This window comes from Molossus molossus, unplaced genomic scaffold, assembly GCF_014108415.1.
Source record: "Molossus molossus isolate mMolMol1 unplaced genomic scaffold, mMolMol1.p scaffold_m16_p_18, whole genome shotgun sequence".
Taxonomy (NCBI): Eukaryota; Metazoa; Chordata; class Mammalia; order Chiroptera; family Molossidae; genus Molossus; species Molossus molossus.
In genome coordinates this window covers 40,069,498-40,090,306 of record NW_023425353.1, presented here as the reverse complement: position 1 = coordinate 40,090,306, position 20,809 = coordinate 40,069,498, and the positions used below count along the sequence as shown (strand labels likewise).

The 20,809-nt window shown below is 51.9% G+C and overlaps 1 protein-coding gene across 2 annotated transcripts in view; it reads left to right on the top strand.

The window, feature by feature from the left end:
• Positions 1–20,809, top strand: part of RFTN1 (raftlin, lipid raft linker 1) — a 194,995-nt gene that overhangs the window by 135,210 nt on the left and 38,976 nt on the right. For both annotated transcript variants that reach the window (XM_036267063.1, XM_036267062.1), the window contains 2 exons: positions 6,300–6,503; positions 17,759–17,874. In XM_036267063.1, coding sequence (XP_036122956.1) covers positions 6,300–6,503; positions 17,759–17,874 — 320 coding nt within the window. The remainder of the gene's footprint in view (positions 1–6,299; positions 6,504–17,758; positions 17,875–20,809) is intronic.

Genomic DNA, 20,809 nt, shown 5'->3' with positions numbered 1-20,809 from the left:
TTTACATGCCGGACTGCTACCTTCCAGCTAGGCCTCTCGGCCCCCCTTCTGCGCCTCGGTGTCACCCTCTGAAATAGAGAGAACAGCAGTTTTTAAGGAAAGGATAAATGAGATGTACATGTAGAGCCCTGAGCACTGCTGGGCTCCGACGTGTGAGCTGATGCTGCTGGGGTACAGGTTGCTTTGCTTGGAACCCTGGCTTTGAGAAAGGAGGCCGTTCATCCTGAGGTCCCTGCAGGAGTTTTCAGACATTTCCTGTTCCAGAACCCACCCTTCTCCAAGACTTTTTCCAGACCTCCTGCCTTCTGTGGTTGACCCCAGGGAGAGTTAAGTGGGGAGGTTTGTTCTAGGGCCCACCTGTCCCCAAGGTGCCTTCTGCTGCCCTATGACTGTTCACCTCCCCTGGATCTCACTGGGTGGGCGCCGTCCGACTGTTGTCCACACACGAGGCTGGCTCTCACCTCTCTGCTCAGCAGGCCACAGGCCTCTGAAATTCAGGCGGCTCACCGTTACCTTTTTTCTCTCTTCGTAGAACAAATGAGCCTTGGGGTTTTTTCCATCGGTGAGTGAACACACCGGGGCGACAGGTCACATGCACGGCCTTGTGGTGGATGGGCAGAGACCGTCACCAGAGTGGTGACCCTCCCAGTGATCCCAGCTCTTCCTGTGTCAGCTCGATTGCATCTCACGACAACGTTATGACAGGAGAGCCTGTTATTATGCCCACTTCACAGATAAGGAAAGTCAGTGCCCTTCCATGCCCTCGTGCAGTTAAATTTTACCTCATAGCTTCAGCATTCAGCCTCCTTGAAGGCCAGATGCCCAGGGACCCTGTCCGTATTGCTCATGGCCTTCATCTGACTGTGGCCTGTCTCCTAATCTTTTCCCTGGGAAGTCTTATCTTTTCCTTGCACACCCCTACTCCCCACAAGAACCCCCCCGCACACACACACACACACACACACACACAAGCCTCCCCTCTCTGCTGCTTGCTCAGCGTTCGGCTTGCCTTTCTCTCGGGCCCCCGAGGAGGGTGAAGTGTTTCCACGCCTCCTCTGCCAGGTGGGCTTAAATAGGCAATCACAGCAAGACAATTAAAAAAAGTCCTGAGGGAGCCTCCCTCCTTCCCCCCCTTTCTCCTCGGTTAATTTATTTCCTTCATAGGAGGCCGAGGGGAGCCGGTCTAGGCTGCGACTGCTCGGATAGGGCTAGCCAGTGAATTCGCCGTTGGAAACCGGGCAGGTTGCCCCTCCCCAGTCCCGCAGGCTCCAGGGAACGGCTCTGGTCCAGAGGTTATGCCATGTGCCCACTCGGGTCCCTCAGAGACCCATCGTGTGGTTTTCTTCCTGCTCATTGGCTTGTATGTCCTGGTCCAGGGGAATTTCCTGTTGGTGTGATGGCCTCACTCAGCAGACATCAGCGAGCTAGTGCGGGGACAGCCCCATGCCTGTGCCCCAGGACGCTCCCCTTTTCCAGCTCATGCGCCCCCGGCCCGTGCAACGCTGCTCTGAAGAGCAGGGCCGGCCCCTTGGAAGCATTTCTGTCCACAGGGAGCTTGTGTCCTTTGCCTCTGATGACCAGGCCAGGGGGAAGGCCGGCGCGGGGACAGTTAGGAAGGCATCACCGAATGCCCACCTGTCACTACTCTGCTGGCCCCCGTGAGCCCCGCTTGCCCTCCCCTCAGTGTCTCTGTTGCTGCAACTTCCATCACAGAAACAAAGAGGTCAGACACGTTCATGCAAATTCACATTGTTCTTGCTGTCACCGAAATAATAAGAAAATGTCTTCTAAGCCCTGCCCTTCTTACCCTGTACCCACTCGAAGTGCTCGGAAAGGCCAGCTAGAAACCGGAGCCAGTGATCTCGGTGGTGTTCTCGGCCCAGGGGTCTCAGTCAATAGGCCGCCTTGGTGGGCAGTTCGTTGTTGCGGGGAGAGAGGAGGGACCCTCCTGAGTCTGGCTTTTCTGATGTGTGTTCCCCTTCCCTCCCTGGGTCCCCAGAGTGGTTCTACCCCGTGGTTCTGCCCCCTCCCAAACCTGCCACCATCTCTCTGCCCTTTTACTCAGTCCATTAACAAACAGCGATTGAACCCCCACCCGCGGTCATCAGCTCCTGCCTTCTGTGTGCTGATGAAATTAGCCTCTTGTTAGATTTGGGAAACAGCCAGGCTTTGGGGTTTGAAAGACGCTTCGCTTTGCCACTTACCAGCTTGTGACTTCTGGAGCATCCACGTAGGCTTCTGGGCAGAGAACCCCTGGAGACCGGGAGTCGCAGGCCAGGGGGAGGGCGAAAGGCTCCTGTCAGCACAGCACGCGTGCCTGTGGCCGCTGTTATCCTTGCCAGTGGATTCCTGTGCCACGCAGGGCACGCCGTGGTGCCCACACTGTGCCCTGGCACACAGGCCTCCACCGGGCCCAGAGGTGCTGCTGCTAGTGCCTGAGCCCGATGGAAGCCTGAAGCAGCCTCCTCGCCGATTCAGGAGTCCGGACGGGCCCCAGGCCTCCGCCCTCTCTTCCCAGCATGGTGCCCCCAGCCCTGCCCTCCCAATGCAAACCCCTCAGTTCAGCTCTCCCTGCCCATGACCCCAGCAGACCTTAGCCCTCACTCAGTCCAACTACCAGGCCAGTTCTGATCCCCACTGGTTTCTTTCCATCCAGCTCACTCACCAGCCTCCTCCTCCTCCCATCTAGCAGGTGGAGCCCTGTGCCGTAAGCCAGACTCTGACCCTCTCTTCCCTGCAGCCTGGAGGTCTCCTGGAACACCAGGACCCAGCCCACCTGCTGGTACCTGCAGAGCACACTCTCTGGGGCTTTACCTGCAGTCCGGCTGCAGGCTTCCACCTCATGCCTAAGTATAGGCCCCAGAACTGGACGTCTGCCTTCGTCCCTGCTCGCCAGGAGCTCAGCGAGGCCGGAGTGGACCTGGCTGGCAGGCTGGCAGACACAGCGGGCTCCATGCCCTCTCTTCCTCCCTGCTTCCCCCACTTGTCTGGCTTAGGTGGATCCAGCAAACGTATGTTCATCGTCTGTCACATTACAGGGACTTATCTGCTCACAGAGGATCTGAATGGCACAAGACAAGGCCCCCGTGTCAGGGAGAAAGAGAAACACAACTAGACAGAGACAGAAACACGAGGCAGTCTTGGTGCACCCAACGGTGCTCTGCCAGACTAGGTCTTCAGCCAGTCTCAGAACATTCTCGGAAACAATGCCTTCCCCCTCCTTGGGGACTTTCTGTCCAATATCTGGAAAAAATCTTCCCACTGAGGTCATGACTGAGTCACAGAGCAGCTGAGAAAATGTAAACAGACCTGGGGCTGCTTTCTGGAATCCCTGGTGCCTGCTCGTGTGGGGATGAGTGTTGGAGACTCAGAATATTGAAACATCAAAGGACGTCATTCGGGGAGAGTTTCTCTTGGCTGGTTTCCAGGGGAGGAGAGAGGATCGTGGCCGCGGAGACAGTGGGACGGAGGAGTTGACTGAAGGATCTGACAGTTTCTCCTAATATTTCATTACTGTGAATGCTGTGGGGGCTCTGGGTTCCAACAGCATGTCCTGCCCTTCCTGAGAATGCACTGCTGTCCCGGCGTTGGTCCCCCACGCTGGGAGGGTCCGGGCGGGAGGGGGCCCCGTGGGCTGCACCTGTGTCGCAGCCCCTGCGGCCCTGTCCCTTCACACTGCCCGCACTCTCACTTCTTGTCCGGCCTTCCCCTTCGCAGCCGGGAAGGTGTGTTTCTGTCCGGCCAGGTGTGGGGGGGATCCTGTGTGATCACGTGTTGGCATATATTTTTGGACTCTGGCCACTTCCAAATTCCCCACTCACTTCCCCCATGCAAAAAGTGTGATTTCTTCTTTCTCTTTCTTTTTAGTTCGTTTGCATTTGTGCTTGACAATAGCAGACCGTGGTGACTGGTGCTCTGGCCCACCTTGGAGTCACCTGAGAACAGCTTTCTCAGCCTCTGGGGGGGTGGGGGGTTCCTGGATTGGGAACACGCCTGCAGGGCCAGAGGTAATATCTCAAGGGCGGTCCTCAGTCCCTGAAGATAAAGGCCCCAGCTTCCTTGCCCCTTGGTAAGGGAACCTGAGGTGTGTTCTCTACAGCATCTCAGGGGGACTGAGCCCCCAGCGGCCAGAGTGGCCTCTCATTAAAACACTTTTTTTTTTTATCCTCACCCGAGGACATTTTTCCATTTTTTGTTCAGGTAGAGTGGGAGGGAGAGAGAGGAACAGAGAGAGAGAGAGAAACATCAGTGTGAAAGGGACACATCGAGTGGCTGCCACCCGCACAACCGACCAGGGCCGGGGACAAACTGCAACCGAGGTACGCGCCCTTAGCGGGAACCGAACCCAGGTCTCTCAGGACCACAGGCCGACGCTCTAACCGCTGAGCCAAACCGGCCAGGGCTCATTAAAATACTTTTCATGGGCTTTTATCTCTTACCTATTTCCCACCCCTTCCCCCTCACTGTTTCCTGGGATCACTTCCCAGATAAACTACTTGCACCCAAAGGCTTAACAGGTTCTGCTTGTGAAGGAATCGAGGACTCATTAAAGCATTGCTTGTCCTCTGGGCCTTTGTGGCTGTGACTGTGACTGGAACCCCTGGCACCCAGGGCTAGAACATACCTGGTCATCCAGTCCGCATCCTGTCCCCACCCCAGCGCCCGCCCATTGCTTGGTTCCCCTCCGTTACAAACCCTGCTTTGCGGGCTCCATCCCTCAAGCGTGTGTTTCAGAGTCACAGAGCAGGCTGGTGATCGCCAGCTCCGAACACCGAGACCCAGTTTCTCGTGTGAAAGCACCTACTGGCTGGAGATGCTTCCTGGCTCAGGCAGGTGGACTGAGAAAGGTCATTGGGGGGGATAATGAATATAGCCGCAGGTGGTTGTTTAAAATCCAGGTGGCCACTTGTGAAGATGGGCACCTTCCTTTCCTAATTGGTTCCAGTCCATGGATAGCAGGAAATGCCCCCACCCCTGCCGCTTAACTCTTGCTGATGACAAAGGCTCGTCATTGCTCCCCAGAGATCTCTGCGGAGGCTTGCTCAGATGGGGCTGTGAAAATACCTCCTTTGTCCAGAAAACATTCCTGTGTGAGGTGGTTTTAGATGGTACACGGATGGACATACCAGGTATTAATGTGCCTCATCATTCCCTCCTGTGTACAGCACGTGGTCGTCTGTCCCTTGAGATGTGGAAGCAGACAAATGCATTTATTTGAATAAAGGAGAGTGAGGCTGTTTGTCTGGCTCGTGCAAAAAATCATGCAATACTGACACGTCACCTGCAGCATCCCTGCGTGGCGTAGGCGAGGAGTCTCCTGCCGGGGAGCATGCGTGTGTTTTGCCTTTTTTGGCGAATGTCAACCATTGTGGATGACCTTTAGAATATTTCTTTGAAAGAAGGGCAGGGATTTTCTTATTGAAGCAGATATTTTTGGAAACCAAAGCGTATTCCTGACTAACCTGGGTAAGCGGAGCTTTTTAAGTGGGGTGCACCCTGCTTGCTTGACTAAGTGAGTAACACAAAATAGACCTTCGGACTTAGATTGAAATTCCAGGTATTTGCTCCCGGTGGCCGGTACTGCTCCCTCGTGGCCACCAGCACGGACAGCAGGTGCGGGTCAGCGGCCGGGTGGCAGTGAGGATTGGTTTGTGAAGAACCGAGCTATGAGGGGAGCAACAGCGAGCTCAGCACCCCACTGCCAGCGCCTGCAGGCAGGAAGTCCTCATTTACGGGAACATATTTATTTTTACATATCATTGATGTATTTTTGATGCGCTTGATTAAGTATTATGGGATTGGCCCCAGGAAACACCACTGCAGTTTATAAATAGTGAGTTCGGGGGTGTGCAGGGTTCCTGGAATAACAGCAGTATTTTTGCTTTTATGTGCCTGTGTGCATTTGCAGTTGTTTTTTTTTAAGACCAGCTCTCACCCAAGTATGTCTGCTTTTTCTTTCCAAACACCTTTGTATGAATTTCTAGGACTCTGGGCTCTGTCCTTCTTTTAAACACCTAACTGTACAAATTAGTAATCTCAGATAACAGCAATTCACGATATGCCAGATTCAAAGCGAAGCCCCCCCTCGAAGTTCAGCCTTGGAGGTCCACGTCTGTTTCAGGGCGCTCCCTCCGACTTACCACTCGGAAGCAGGTTTTATTGGGGAGCAGTGCACGCTCCCGGAGATTTTACCTTGGGTGTCATTTCTTCGGGCTCCTGAGAGATTCCACTAGACCCAACGAGGCAGCTTCTTATCCCTGTTTAAACTCTTGTCTCCCCACCTTTACAAATCCCAACAGGAATGGAGATCTTCGCCCTTTTCAACAGACCCGAGAGCCGTCAGGAGTGCCGGCAGTACTACCCCATCACCATTCCCCTCCGGGTGTCCACGAACGGCCAGGCGGTGAGCAGTGTGGATGCCAACTGGCTGGAGCACATGAGCGACCACTTCCGGAAGGGAGGCGTGCTGGTGAACGCGGTCTTCTACCTGGGCATGGTCAATGGTACGGAACCCACGCCCTGGGGGCCCTCAGGAACTCGGCTTCTCGGTCTTGTCCCCTTAGCCCCTCTCCAGAGCCTGCTCCCTTCAGAAAGCTCCGCAGCTAGTAAACGTTTTGCGTTTGGCTTCTGATTAACACTTGTTGGGGAGTTTTCCACAGAGCCCACCACCTCTGCTCGGGAAACCTCTCGAGGGGTCGGCCCCGGAGAAAGAGGAGTGACTGTGTCAGGGGTGGTGGTCTCGATCTGTGCTGCTTTTTGAGGCTTTGAAGAAGGTTATTCCCCGGTTTTGTTAATTACCCCCTGGGATCATGCCTCTCGGAAAGTGCAAATTGTTTGTAGACTCGATTACAGTTTGAAGTAGCAGTGGCGGCACCTTGAATCAACAGCAGAGATGTGAACTGATCAGCCTGGTCCCTGTAAGCTCCACGGGGACACGTTCTGGGGCGCTCGGCACCCGAGCTCGCCCCCGCAGTGGGTTAGCTCTGCGGTGTGTTGCGTGGGATAGCACCACTGCTGTTTCGAAGGCAGAGAGGTCTGCCCGAAGCGGGAAACGTGGCCAGCAAAGGAGGGCTCTCAGGTTAACACAGAGGCAGGTGAGTCACTAGGGTACATCTAAGCTGGGAGGCGCTTTGCGGAGTGGGCCAGCAAGGCAGCGTGTGTGGGTCCTGAGGGCTGCCAGGCAGCAGGTTCCTGGGTAAGTGAAGTGTTACCTCGAATTTATTCATCCCAGCAAAACATGGCAGGTGGCATCAGCAACACGGTGTCCTGATTATTGAGTAGTTTTTCTCTCTAAGAATTAGCAAAGTCAGGGATGGAGTTTGGGTTCTACGTTCCTTGCAATCCTTGAAATGCCCGCAAACATACCCAGAGGAGACTTCCGTCTTAATTCTGGACACACCCTCCTGTAAGTCATCCGAAGCCTTAGAACACTGTACAGCACAGACAGGTGTAAACTTTGGAAGCCGTCCCTTGTTACTATCAGAACACTGATAGCTAAGTTAGCGTGACAGTATGGTAGCAGCAGGCATTGTATGGTATGGGGGTCACAACCACTGGTGCGGTGGGTGAATGACGTAAGAAAGGTGACTGGCTCATCATGAACACATCTCGGGCAGCACTGGCCATTGGAACTCCGTGCGATGGTGGGAATGTCCTCTCTCTCTGCTCTTCAATGGGGTCAGCCACACGTGGCAAATGACCAGTTGAAATGTGGCCAGGAGGGCCAAGGAATCGAACTTTAGGATTTTATTTTCATTAGTTTAAATCACAGTGGCTGTAAGTGGCTAGTGGCTAGTGCTTTGGATAGTACAGTTGCAGAATGTCCATTTCATGACTATAACCGATAGTCCGGTTCTCCGGCAGCAAGGTCAGGCCCCCTCCCTCTGCAAGGCCTTCCATGCGTGGTCGCAGAGTCCCCTGAAGCTGGGGAATGTCACATCTGCTTTGAGATGTGCCATAAACATCCATGGCATCAGCTTGGGGAAAACATCCACAGCCCCGATTCATCAGCACCTGGGGAAGCCAAGGAGGAACCGTTCACTTCCTGCAGGGACACGCCATCACACGTCTCGGACTGTGGTCACATCAGCTCCTTTTATCTCCTCTTGGTGCCCACAGAGGCCGTCTGTGGCTGTGCATAGTTTTAAATTTCTCCTTGGGAAGCTGATGGTTAGTTGTGCTAACATCTTAAGCTGTGCAGGGAGGCAGGGAGGTAGCAGCCACACAGACAGCCACTGGCATCCCTCCCCCACCTTAGGAGAATTGGGGAGTCACAAGGGAAGTTTTTCTCTTTGGTTTTACTGCCCGAGCATGTCAGGGACAAGCTGAACCCCAACAGAGATCACCTTGAAAGTTTGCAGTGGCGTTCATTGTCTCTCTAGCCGTTGTGACCTTGGCAGTCAGGCTGTCTCCTCCACTTCTCCTCGCCCCATTCTCCGGCCGTGAGTCCAACCACACAGCCTGCTCTTCAGATTTGACTCGGGTGTTTGAAATGCTGGGATATCCTCCCTTGGCTGTAGCTGCGTTAGATCCGGCCTTGAAGACAGAACGTGCAATTTCCCCTGGCAAGTGCAGTGGTGAGACCCCACTCTGCGCCTGTGACACCGGTGCGCGGGGCTGCCTGCGGCGGGGGCTCCGCCAGAGCACACGGCTGTCGCTGGGACGGCTGTGAAATTCTCAGAACAAAATTAATTCAAACCCGCTCACAATTCAAACCCGCCTTCACCGTGTGTTCCTGATGGGAGGGAGAGTGTGACTCGGGAATAGTGCTTAGTGGGTTAGGGCGTTTCTGCTCTGGAAGAGCCCAAGGTTTCTGTTGGCCAGGGATGAAATAGGCATGTGTTCTTTTCCCAGAATTGGGGCGGGGGGGGGGGAGCAAGCTCATTATAATTAGAAAAGGAGCCTGCTTCTGAGAAGACAATGAGTGTCCTTACAAAAGACCTGGAAGAACGAGAGAAGCACATCTGGAAGCTGTTTGCCATCTGGAAAGGCACCTGTCTTACTCTTACGTGGATCTTTGCACTCCAAAGTATTTTCCACGGAGTCATGAAACTCATGAGAACTTTGTCCCATAAACAAGGGGATGCTTCAGCCTGAATTATCCAGTTAAGACTCCAGCTCCTGTTTCCCAGGCTCTACTCCCCAGGACATGGAAGACTCTCCCGGTCCTCAAGTTTGGGCTCCTGTTCATGTGTCCAGGGCTCCTCTCCTTAGCATGACCAAGTGTCCTGGGCTGGGGAGGCTGTGCCCTTGGGCCCTGGCGAGCGAAGGCCCAGGTGCAAGCAAGCGTGACGATGGTAGCAGCCACCCAGCTGTTCCTCTGTGCTGTTGCTGCTCTGAGCGGGGTGAACACAGCACCCCCCTGGACCCCACAGCGCCGGGAGGCAGGCACTGTTGCTGCCCCTGTGTTATGGCCACGGACACAGGCACAGAGCGGTTAAGTCATCGCCAAGGCAAGGAAGGGCCTGGGCAGGGGAAAGGGACATGAGGAGGAGAGAGACGAGGTGGCCGTGTTGGTGAGAGGTTGAGGGGAGGTCCAGGGTCACCCTCAGGGAAGAAGCAGGACCTGGGTGGCCAGCCAGTGGTGTGGGTGAGGCCCAGGGTGGTCAGACAGCAGAGCGGACAGGCGCAGAGAAACACTCCAGCTGGTGGGACAGAGGCCGGAATCTATGCTTCTGGAGGGTGGAAGAGGCCGGGAAGGGAGGCCCTCTGCTGAGCTGGCTGCTGCTGAGGCGTTGGCAGGTACCAGCGGTCAGGGTCAGGGTCAGGGCGAGGCGGAGCTGGCTGCCCACCATCTGAAGACCCACCCAGGAACTTGCTTTCTCACCAAGGCCTTCCAGGCCAGCAGAACCCCTGCTGCCGTCGTGGCCACTGAGGCTGCTGCGCCACCACAGCTCTCCTGACCCCAGCCCCTAGCCCCCCCGGCCCCTGGCCCTGTCCTTGCTCTGCTTTCCTTTTATTCTGCCCTCACCCCGTCCTGTCTCTCCTGCTCTGCTTGTCCTGCCCCTCTCCTCACTGTGCGCTCCTTGCTCTGCCCTTGGCCCTGCCCTGGCCCTCCCCCACTGCTCCTCCCCCCTGCCCCGCCCCCACCCGGCCGCTAACCCTCCCCTCTGGCAGTGCCCTCTCTCTCCAGCCCATGTTCAGATGGCTGCGCTTGTGGCCAAATCAGAATGTACTGCATATGGTGACCATGTCCTCACTTCTGTTTTACTGACTTAGAAGAGTCCTTTTTTATGAGCCTGACTGCTTGAAATAAACCCAGCTTCCCATCCTGCAGTGTCCTGCTTTCTGGCTGGTCGGTACCTCACGATGGCAGTGAGGTCTCATCTCCTCTGGTCTCTCTCTCCCGTGGAGCGGGACTCAGTTCTAAGGCCTTGGTACGTGAAGCACTTAGGACCAGAACACGTTCTAGACAGTGTTGTGTTGTTCACGTGTCCCGTCGGCAGACACCCTGCACCCACGTGTCCCCATTCCCGCCCTTTTAAAAGATTGTCTTCCTGGGGGCACTCCCGATGCCCCAGCTGCATCTGAATCCAAATAGCTTTCGTATTTACACCACCGTGTTGGCCTCCTAGCATACTACATGGCATTATATTTGCAAACTATACATGTAAAGACCATGTACGTATTTCAAATGAAATACATGTAGAGACATATGTAGGGTGTCCCAAAGAAGGTATACACAAAAGAGCGTAATTATTCGGCCAGTGTTCATTAAAATACATTTCATTTTCAAAATGTAATAGATCCTACAGACACCCTGTCTACATTTTTCTGGGACACCCTGTGTTTCATACAGACATACTTTCAAACCCTTGGACAGGTCCTGCGTCCTGTTCACCTTGGGGTCCCAGTGCCTGTCCACCGGGCCCTGTAACAGAAGGTGACCAGTAACGGTTTCTGGGGGATGCTCAGTAATGCCGATGGTGGTGAGGGAGAGGTACTGTTGTGTACGTCACCGGAGCCTGCGGGTTTGGGAGATCAGAGAGCTGGGGTTGAGGGAAAGGAAGGGAGGAAGAGTGGGGCGATTCCAGGTGGTTCTAGCAAGCACTCCCTTGGAACACTGCCATCTCCTGGAACGTTGGCCTGGTGGTTACAGGCATGGCTTCTCTCTCTGAGCAGCCCATTAATAATGTAGGGGATAGGTTTCATGCACCATGAAATGCATTTTCTCTTGGCTTCATAGCAGATCTTCACGTAAACTTTCTGTTGCACTACAGCACGTGCACAGAAAATTGCAGATCATAAGGATATATATAGCTCAGTGGATTTTCACAAGGTGATCAACGCATGTAACCAGCACCTAGATCAAGAACTAGAACCTACAAGACCCCTTTAAAAGCCCCTCTCATGCCCCTCACCGTCTCTATGTGCCAGAGGTAACCACAGTCCCTACATGAAACACCATAGGTTAGTTTTGAACATTTTTTTTCTGGTTTCATTGAGATACAGTTGACAGCCCGGCCAGTGTGGCTCAGTAGTTGAGCATTGACCCATGATGCACCAAGAGGTTGGAGGTTCGATTCCCAGTCAGGATACATGCCCAGGTTGTTGTGGGGAGATCCCCAGTTGGGGGTGTGCAGAAGGTGGCCCATCGACATTCTATTTATTTATTTATTTATTTATTTATTTATTTATTTATTCATTCTCACTTGAGGACATTTTTCCATTTTTTGTTCAGATAGAGTGGGAGGGAGAGAGAGGAGGAGAAAGAGAGAGAGAAACATTGACGTGAAAGGGACACATCGACTTGCTGCCACCCGCACAACCCAACCAGGGCCAGGGACAAACTGCAATCGAGGTACGCGCCCTTAGGGGGAACCGAACCCGGGTCTCTCTGGACCGCAGGCCGACATTCTACCCGCTGAGCCAAACTGGCCAGGGCCATCGACGTTCTTTCTCATCAATGTTCTCTCTCTCTCTCTCTCTCTCCTTTTCTCTCTTTCTAAAATCAATAAAGAAAAAAATATTTTTAAAAAGAGATATCTTTTTAAAATATTTTTATTCATTTTTTTTAGAGAGAGAGATAGAAACATTGATGTGAGAGAGAAACATCGATTGCCTGCCTCCTGCAGGCCCCGCAATGGGGATCGAGCCTGAAACCCAGACATTGAATCGGGACCTCTCAGTCCAGGGAACGATGCTCAATCCACTGAACCACACCTGGTTGACATATAATATTGTATTAGTTTAATGTATACAACATAATGATTTGATATATGTGTATATTGTGAAATGATTACTCCAGTAAGTGCAGTTAACATCTATCACCAAATATGGCTACAAATTTTTTCTTGTCATGAGAGTTTTTAAAGCCTCTCTTAGCAGCATTCAAATATACAATGCAATGTCGTCAAGTGTAGTCCCTGTGCTGTACATTGCATCTCCAGAACTTACTCATCTTATAACTGGAAGTTTGTATCTTTGACCACCTTCACCCATTTCCCCCCACCCTCCACTTCAGGCCACCAATCTTTTTTCCATCTTTAGGAGTTTGATTTTTTTATATTCCACACATAAGTGACATCATACAGTCTTTGTCTTTCTCTAACTTATTTTACTTAAGATAATGCCCTCAAGGTCTACCCATGTTGTCTCAAATGGCAGGATTTCCTTCTTTTTCATGGCTGAATAATATTCCACTGTATGTATCACATTTTCTTTATCTATTAGTCCATCATTAATAAATTAGGTTGTCTTCATGTCTTAAGTATTGTGAAAAATGCTTCAGTAAACATGGGAATGCAGACACCTCTTTGGGATAGTGATTTTATTGCCTTTGATATATTTCCAGGAGTGGAATTTGCTGGATCATATGGTAATTCCATTTATTTATTTTTTGAGGAATCTCCATACTGTTTGCCATAATGGATGCATCAGTTTACATTCCCACTCACAGTGCACAAGGGTTCCCTTTTCTCCACAACTTCCCAACACTTGTCTTTTTTATGATGTCATTCTGACAGGTGTGAGGTGATATCTCATTGTGGTTTGACTTGTCATGAACTTAATATGAATGGAGCATGTCCTTTTTGTGTGGCTTTTTTCACTCATTGTGTTTGTGAGATTCATCCACCTATTCACATGTAATTGCAGGCAATTTTTTCTCTTTGCTGTATACTATTCCTTGTGTGGATGCATATAAGTTCATTCACTTACAAGTACATTTTTATTTGTTTTGTGCTCCATGTAGGAAGGCATGAATCTGCACTGATTTGGCCCCAAACCAAAGCCTTAAGGCTGTTTCGCTATAACTCACTGAGATGCCACCCAGGCAGGGAGTGCTGTGTCCTGGTTAGAAGGCACCTGCCCCCAAGCTAGGGACCTGGGCTGTTCCTCGCCCGCCCAGCTCCTGTGGCAGCACCTGGCACATCATCATGTAGCTCAATGAATACCTGTGAGTTGTTGAAAGTATAGGCTTTAGAATCAAACCGCATTTGAGATCTAAATTGGCCCTAACATTCCATTTGAATGTGGATAAATGGCTTAACTTCTGTAGCCTCCATTTTCTCAGCTGCTAAGGGGACGCCAGCCTTTGGGGAGGGCTCCGTGAGAAACCATGCCCTGGGCCTGGCCGAGTGTTCACCCGTGAAGGCAGTGAATCAGAGGCTCTCTCCCTCTCGTCAGTTCCATGGAGCCGAACTCGTGGGCGACCCCTTACTGTCGCTGAAGAGGAGTAATGTCTCCCCTGGATCAGTCACTGCTTCAGACTGTGAAAGCAGGAGGGAGGGCAGGCGGACAGCAGCAGCGAGGGCTGGAGGAACCGACGTCAGCCCATTCGCTGCAGCACCACCCGCTGGGATTGCTGATGGGTGTCTGCCTTCGTGGTGGGGTCAGAGGGCGTAGGACAGCACGTGCAGTGACGGTCCTGCAGCCACTCCTGGAACCGAGGTGGTGCCCTGAGCGTGCAGCGTCTGCCGGGGAGACGGGCGTCCAGAGCGCCGAGGATCTGTCATGCCCGCTGCCCGAGTGTGGACAGTTTAGGTCAGTCTAGCTGGTGAAAGGAGCACACTTGCATTTTTCTGGGACCACGGGCATCGCCCACGTGTCATGGTGTGCACGTTTCGGCCAGACCCTGGGGAAGAACAGCACCGGGGGGAGCCTGCAGGTTAGCTGGACAGAGTGTGGGTGTCAGGGCCAGGGGACACGAGCCACTGCCTCACAGAACTTGCTTCTGGGGATAACAGGGCGAATCTCCTCTTCTCACTTCCTCCTTGTAAATCATAAGCTTGGAGTGTTAAGGTGGCCTTTTGCCAAAAGACCGACATCAAATATTTACACACGACCAGAGCAAGTAGCTCTCTGTGCACAGTAGGGGAGCTGCTTTCTTTTTATAAGAAAATGCAGTGATGATGGAGTGTTTCCCATAGATGGAGGCGAGCTAACCTTTTACATCGGGGGCTTTCGCTCTGAGATGGAGCTATTTATACCCGGCGCGGTGCACAGGACGGGGAGGCTGAGCCAGGGGGCGGCGAGGAGACAGCGGACAAGGCCGTCCAGCAGCCAACTGTTTAAAAGCCTAGCTGTCTGCTCTCTGTGGTTCATTGACTTTTTGCTGTTACAGAGAGATGACCAAATTTTGACAGCCATTCTGAACTTGCTTGGGAGTTAAGTAGGTGAGTCAGCACTCTGGGTTGGAGACAGTGGAGCAGTGGGCTGAGAGGCTGGAAGGCGGACTCTGGATGCGGAGGCTGGGAAATAAGGGCCTGTTTGTTGCTACTTCACGCCCGCCAAGTGTGGCCATTCTCCTCCCCAGAGACCACTCAGCGCTCTTCCCAGGCCTGTACTCGGGAGGAAAGGGCAGCCAGGCAGGGGGTGGGACAGGAGGTCTGGGTGGGCTCTGCTGTCTTCTTCCCCCTTCTGGACCTCAACTCTGCAGTCCAGTGCCCTTGGCAGGCTCAACACCATCATGTTACTTGTCTCGGGCCGGGCACTCAGATACTCTAAGCCCATGGTAGGCGCATTGAAAGAGCTTGAAGGTTTTCCTTCGAGGAGATCTGTAGGTAGAGACTTTGGAAATTGGCTATAACACATTGTTGTAGAAGCCCCGAGGGAATTTGTGCTGTGTTGATAAAATCCCAAAGGAATCATTGAGAATCTTGTCCAGGCATCCCCCCGGGTCAGGACTGGGGAGAAGCTTTATTGAAAGGGGTTCACTCCACGGGCTATGCCTACGGCGGCAGGGCCTCCAGCTGGGCCAAACTTTCAAGGTGAGCTCGACCCCAAAATACTTGTCGTTCAGCTGAAGAGCAGCTCTGTTCTTCCCTGGTCACCTTTGTAAAATGTCCCTTAGGAGGGTATTGAAGAAAGTCTTGGGGAAGCGTTTTAGCAGAGCAGTTGAGAGAGGCAAGCTTAGAACTGTTGCTAAGGCTGTTCGAGAACAGACCCTCAGAATAGGAAACTGAAACGAGCACGACATTGATGAACTCGAGGGATCTTTCTTGAAATGGAGCATTTCCTTCTCACGTGGGAATGACATCAGGAGAAGAATGCAGTGCTCCAGGAATTACCTTCACAGCCATGGTTTGTTGAGCTGGTCCGGTACGTCTGTCACTCTGGAATAATCAGGACTGTCCCCAGACTAAGCAAAGTGCACTGGTTTCATGTTTCTTAGGTTTAGGTTGGGCACTGTATCAGCCAGCTATTGTTACAATAATGCTGTGTAACAAACCACTCCAGAGCTCGTTGGTTTAAAACAGGAATAATTTACTCTCACATAGTCTCAGGTCACACTGAGGCAGGGATCTCAGCTGGGCTCACTCACAGGTCTGTGGGTCCCCTGGCCTACGCTAAGCTTCGTGGGGGCAACTCTGCTCCATCTGTCTTTCAATCACCTGGAACCAGCTGGCTGCTGGGGCACATCCTTGCAAAGTGGCAGGAGAGGCATCAGCCATCGGGCTCAACCTCCCACACAGTGCTTTTCAAGCTCCTGCATGCCTCACACCTGTTAGCATCCCATCAGCCAAGCAAGTCACGTGGATGAGCCCCTAGCTGTCTGGTCTCTCCAACAGTCATCTTAGTTTTGACTTTATTTATCCTGCTACTGTCCAGGGGGAGAGAGAGAGAATTAATTAGTTGCCCATTTCTAATGGTGTTTTAGTGCTTTCAACTCAATTAGTAAAAGCTTTTAAAATATAATGTTAAGCGTAGCTGTTTATTTATTCTTCTTCTTGCAAATAATGTTCTCATTCTGGTAGCATTTTGATTTTGTTTATGAGGTCTGTTGGAAGACAGAAGCTAAAGATTGTTTTGTGTTTACATCTGTCGGTCCTACTCCTTCGTGACTTCTGGAGCATGCTGGCAGTCCCTGAGCTCTGCTGTGTTTGGAGGACTCTCTGAATTTGTCTCTCCCTCCCTGAAAAAGAAAGGTCACATTGTTATGTGAATTGTCCTTTTAAATAAAAATAGTATATCATTAACCATATTTTTTTTGTGTGTATTGTCATAACAAAATACCACCACTGGGGTGGCTTGAACAATACATTTATTTTCTCATGGTTCAGGAGGCTAGGAGTCTTTGGTCAAGGTGCTGGCAAGTTTGGTTTCTGGTGAGACCGCTCTTCCTGACTTGCAGACAGCTAGCTACCTTCTCTCTGTGTCCTCATATGGCCTTTCCTCTGCGCAAGGACAGGGGAAGGGATGGGTGTCTGTTCCACTTCTTGTAAGGGCATCAGACCTAACAGATTAGGGCCCACCCATAAGACCTCGATTATTTCCCTAAAGGCCCTATCTCCAAACACAGTCACTTTAGAGGTTAGAGCTTCCACATAGGACTTGGGGTGGGGGTGGGGAGTGCACAATTCAGTCCATAACAGTCTGATTGAGCAGTGATTTGTGGAATAGACTCTAGGGACCAGGAGGGATTCTCTGTCCACCACCGCATTTCACAGATGAGAGACCAAGTCCCTGAAAGGGGTCACACCACTTCTCCTGATAAAGCATGGACCCAGACCACCTGCTTCAAAGTCCAGTCCTCTTTCCCACAATCTCTAATCTAAACGACTCTAGGGCATTAGGAGCCATTAACAGAAAAATAGGCAGAAAGCACCTTCTTAATGCAGGGGTAGGGACCCTGCTGTAATTTTCTTATACCCTCATTGCCCAGGACAGTCTTGTAGCATGCTATACACATAATGTACATCTGTCGAATTGTACAGAACTTGGTACATTGACTAAAGCAATGCCTGAGGAAATGTCTTCAGTGATAAATCATTTGGAAAAACTCCCCTCCCCCAAGTCCACCCCTTGATAAGAGCTGACTCAAGTCTCGTCTGTAACGGCAGCCCACATCCTAGGAACTTCCAAGAATCAACCCATCAAGAATGCGTCTGACAAGCTCAGATCTGGTGTGTTCTATCTATCCCTCATTTAAAAAATATCTCTCACCTAAATATAGTTTTCTTCTAAAAACTGTCTCTAAATGACTGTGTTCTGCCCTGAATAAGTTCTCCCCAGTGCATCCTGACGTTGAAGCGTGAAAAGGAAGGTAAACGCATGAAATCAAATGGTGATTGCTAACAATGAAATTCGGGCTCATAAAATCAAGGATATTATTCAGAACTGCGAGGTGAATTAGTCTCATTCATTCTGATGGGGCCAGACTCTATGGCTGTGTGTGCCTTCTTTAATTAACATGCTGAAAAGATGTTCTGATTGGGATTATTAATGAATGCAGTGAAAATTTTTGCTGCTTGTAAGGCTTCTGCCACAGACGGTTTACAGACCCCCCCTTTTCTTTCTTTTTTTTTTTTTCCAACAGATCCCTTACACAGCTTGACAGATGGAGTATTCATCTTTGAAGCTGTTTCCACAGAAGATAGCAAAACCATGCAGGGCTATGATGCTATTGTTGTCGAACAATGGACGGTCCTGGAAGTAAGTGTGGGGTGGGCAGGGGGGCTTCTTTTGTTCGGACAGGGATTGTTTTATTCGCGTGCTGGGTCTGTCCGTGGCTGCTGCTCAGCTGTGGCTTTTCCTCTGAAAGGCAGTTTGACCTGGGCGGACCCTACAAGGACCCCTTCCATCTTTTCATGCTCCCCCTTTCCCAAGGTGGGGGATGGGCCCCACGGTTCCCTTTCTGTAGGGAAAACCCAGTGTGTGTCGGACCCTTCTTCGGTGGCAAACGATCCTTCTCTCATATATTTGCCTATAACTGAAAACTCTAAGGGACATAAAGGAGGCAGACACACAGTAGGTGGCCTCCGTGACAACGTCGTTACTGGTGCGACACCCTGTACAGGGCTTCCTCTGCCAGGTGTCCTCAGAGAAATGTATGCACACGTGCTCACCTGATCTTCACAACAGGCCTGTGAGGTAGGTACCGCAGTGGCTCTTGTTTTACAGATGAGGAAGCAGAGGCACAGAGAGGTTAGGTCCCTGTTCTGAGGTCACTCATTGAGTGCTGGGGGGTCTCTGAGAAGTGTGGACCCATTAGGCCACCAAGTTACGGTGGGCGTGGAGGCCCCACACCACGTCCTTGGAAGAGCTGGTTTGCTTCCGAGACTCTCTGGTGTATACTTTGCAGACATTTCTCCAGCCGCGGAAGCACGGACTCTTTAGGCTCAGCTCGTGTCCCCAGCAGGTGGGATGTGAAGGGAGAAGCTGTTGGGAGCTAGAGGACTGATTCCCGGACGCCCTCCAGCAGCCCCTGGGAGAACACAGGGGTCGTGTTGCCCCAGGGGGGCCCTCCAGACCTGCTCTCTGTGCCTAAGACAGGGGGGTGCAGCTCTTTGTGAGGGGTGTGGGCCCACATGACCCGCAGGGTATGGAGAGAGAGCGCATGCTCACCGCACCCTCGTGTCCTTGGGAAGTGCAGCCTGGAGGTGACTCCCTTGCCTGGCGCTGGAATAGGGCGCCCCAGGGCACGGCGACTCAGCCTTCACGCCCCTGTCCTGTCCCCGCAGCAGCAGCGAAGTGGGGAGCAGGCTGTCGGGGGCATGCCTGAATCTGAGCAGTGATGGAAATAACTGCCTGTAAGTGTGACAGCAACAGAGTCCAAAGAAAAACTGGACTAATTAGAAACAGGAATTCCTAAAACACAGCACCCAGGGCCCATTAGGGTCACGGGGAATCCTGAGAGCATGTGTAGTGAGGACAGGAAGGACTCCGAGGATGACCTACTTGGACAGTCAGGCTCCACCCATTTACCCGCCCCGACCTTGGTCCCAGTGGGCCCCAAACTGGAAATGGGGTGCAGAGGAACTGAGGCTTAGTCTAAAATGCACAGTCCAACGAGGGCAGGTCCCATCCCCTCTTGAGACCCCAAAATTCCTGAACGGTAAGCTGGGGCAGTGCTGTACCCAGCCCCCCGCACGTGGTGGCAAGAGGCTCCAGGTGTGGTGAGGTGTGGGCCAGCGGGCAGCAGGGGAGGCCCTCGAGGACCCCACTGAAACAGCTCCGACACCCAGGCGGCACGCGCGGAAGCGGCTGGCAGGCCACGGGGATGCGTGTCAGATCTCTCGTTGCCTGCACAGTAAAGTGGGAGGCCCTGGTTTCCTCGAGAAGAGCCCTTGATGGCCGTGATCCAGAATCCTCTGAGAAAGTGGTTCCCAAAGGGTGGTCCCAGCACCAGCAGCATCAGCCCCACCTGGGAAGTCATTACAAATGCAGATTCTTGGGCTCCACCTGGATCTACTGAATCAGAAACTCTGCGGTTGGGCCCCGGGGATCTGTGTTTTCACAAGAGCCCGAGGGGATTCTGAGGCACAGTCCGTTTTAAGAACCAGTGTCTAAAGGACCATACCGACGCCATTCTCACCAAATGTCTGTGGCGAAAGGAGTGATGGAGAGGTCCCCGATGGTCTGTCTTCTTTAGCCTTTGAAGCTAAGGTGACCTTGACGGGTAAGGAGTGAATGCATGCTGTACCACATGTCTGTGGGAGAGAGACAGGAATAAGGGCATTTGTCTTTTTAATGTGAAAAGGTCAATCTGATGGGTTAAGAAGTTAGATCAGAAAGATTAACATTTATTCAGGAACTTTTCTTGGAATTGCAGATTGGTTTTCTTTAGGTTTGTCCATTTTATTTTTTTTCTCAGATGTTTGAACTTTTCCCTCTTGAGCTTTTATATGTTTGTGCATTAATCTGTTTGCGGAGATTAGTTTTAGGGCTTGTCATCTTTGTCCCTTGTCCCCACCCCAGCCAACACACATTCATTCATTCTCTCCCCTTCGCCCCCTCCCCTTCATCCTCCTGTTCCCCTCCCCCTCTCTTCAGGAACACTTTGGCTTTTTTCCCCATGAGTCTTTGGAAGTGAAATAGGATGAAATAGGATTTTAAGGATTTGTGATAAGCCCAGTGGTGAGCACTGGCCTACAAAACCAATTCTGTGTGTTCCTTCCCTCCCTATTCAGTGACAAATTCAGCCAGATTTATAGCTGAAATTGGCCATGATGGAACTATTCCACCATGGAAATTGGCAAATGCTAGAAATTAGGGGTTTTTCCCCCTGAAGAGCCAGTTATACTCTTTTACCAGCACACCACTGGATGGGCCCTTATTTCATCACATTTCAAATTATAATGTACGGGTGTGGCTGGCATCCAGCTAGGCAGAAACAGATTTTATTAATTTTTTTTCCTTATTGATTTTAGAAAGAGGAAGGGAGGAGAGAGAAATAGAAACATCGATGAGCGAGAACATCGATTGGCCTCCTCCTGCATGCCCTCCACTGGGGATCAGGCCCACAACCTGGGCATGTGTCCTCACTGGGAATTGAACCAGCAAACTCTTGGTGCATGGGTCAACACTCAACCACTGAGCCACACCAGCCGGGCCGGATTTTCATAATTTTTATAATAGCGATGACAAG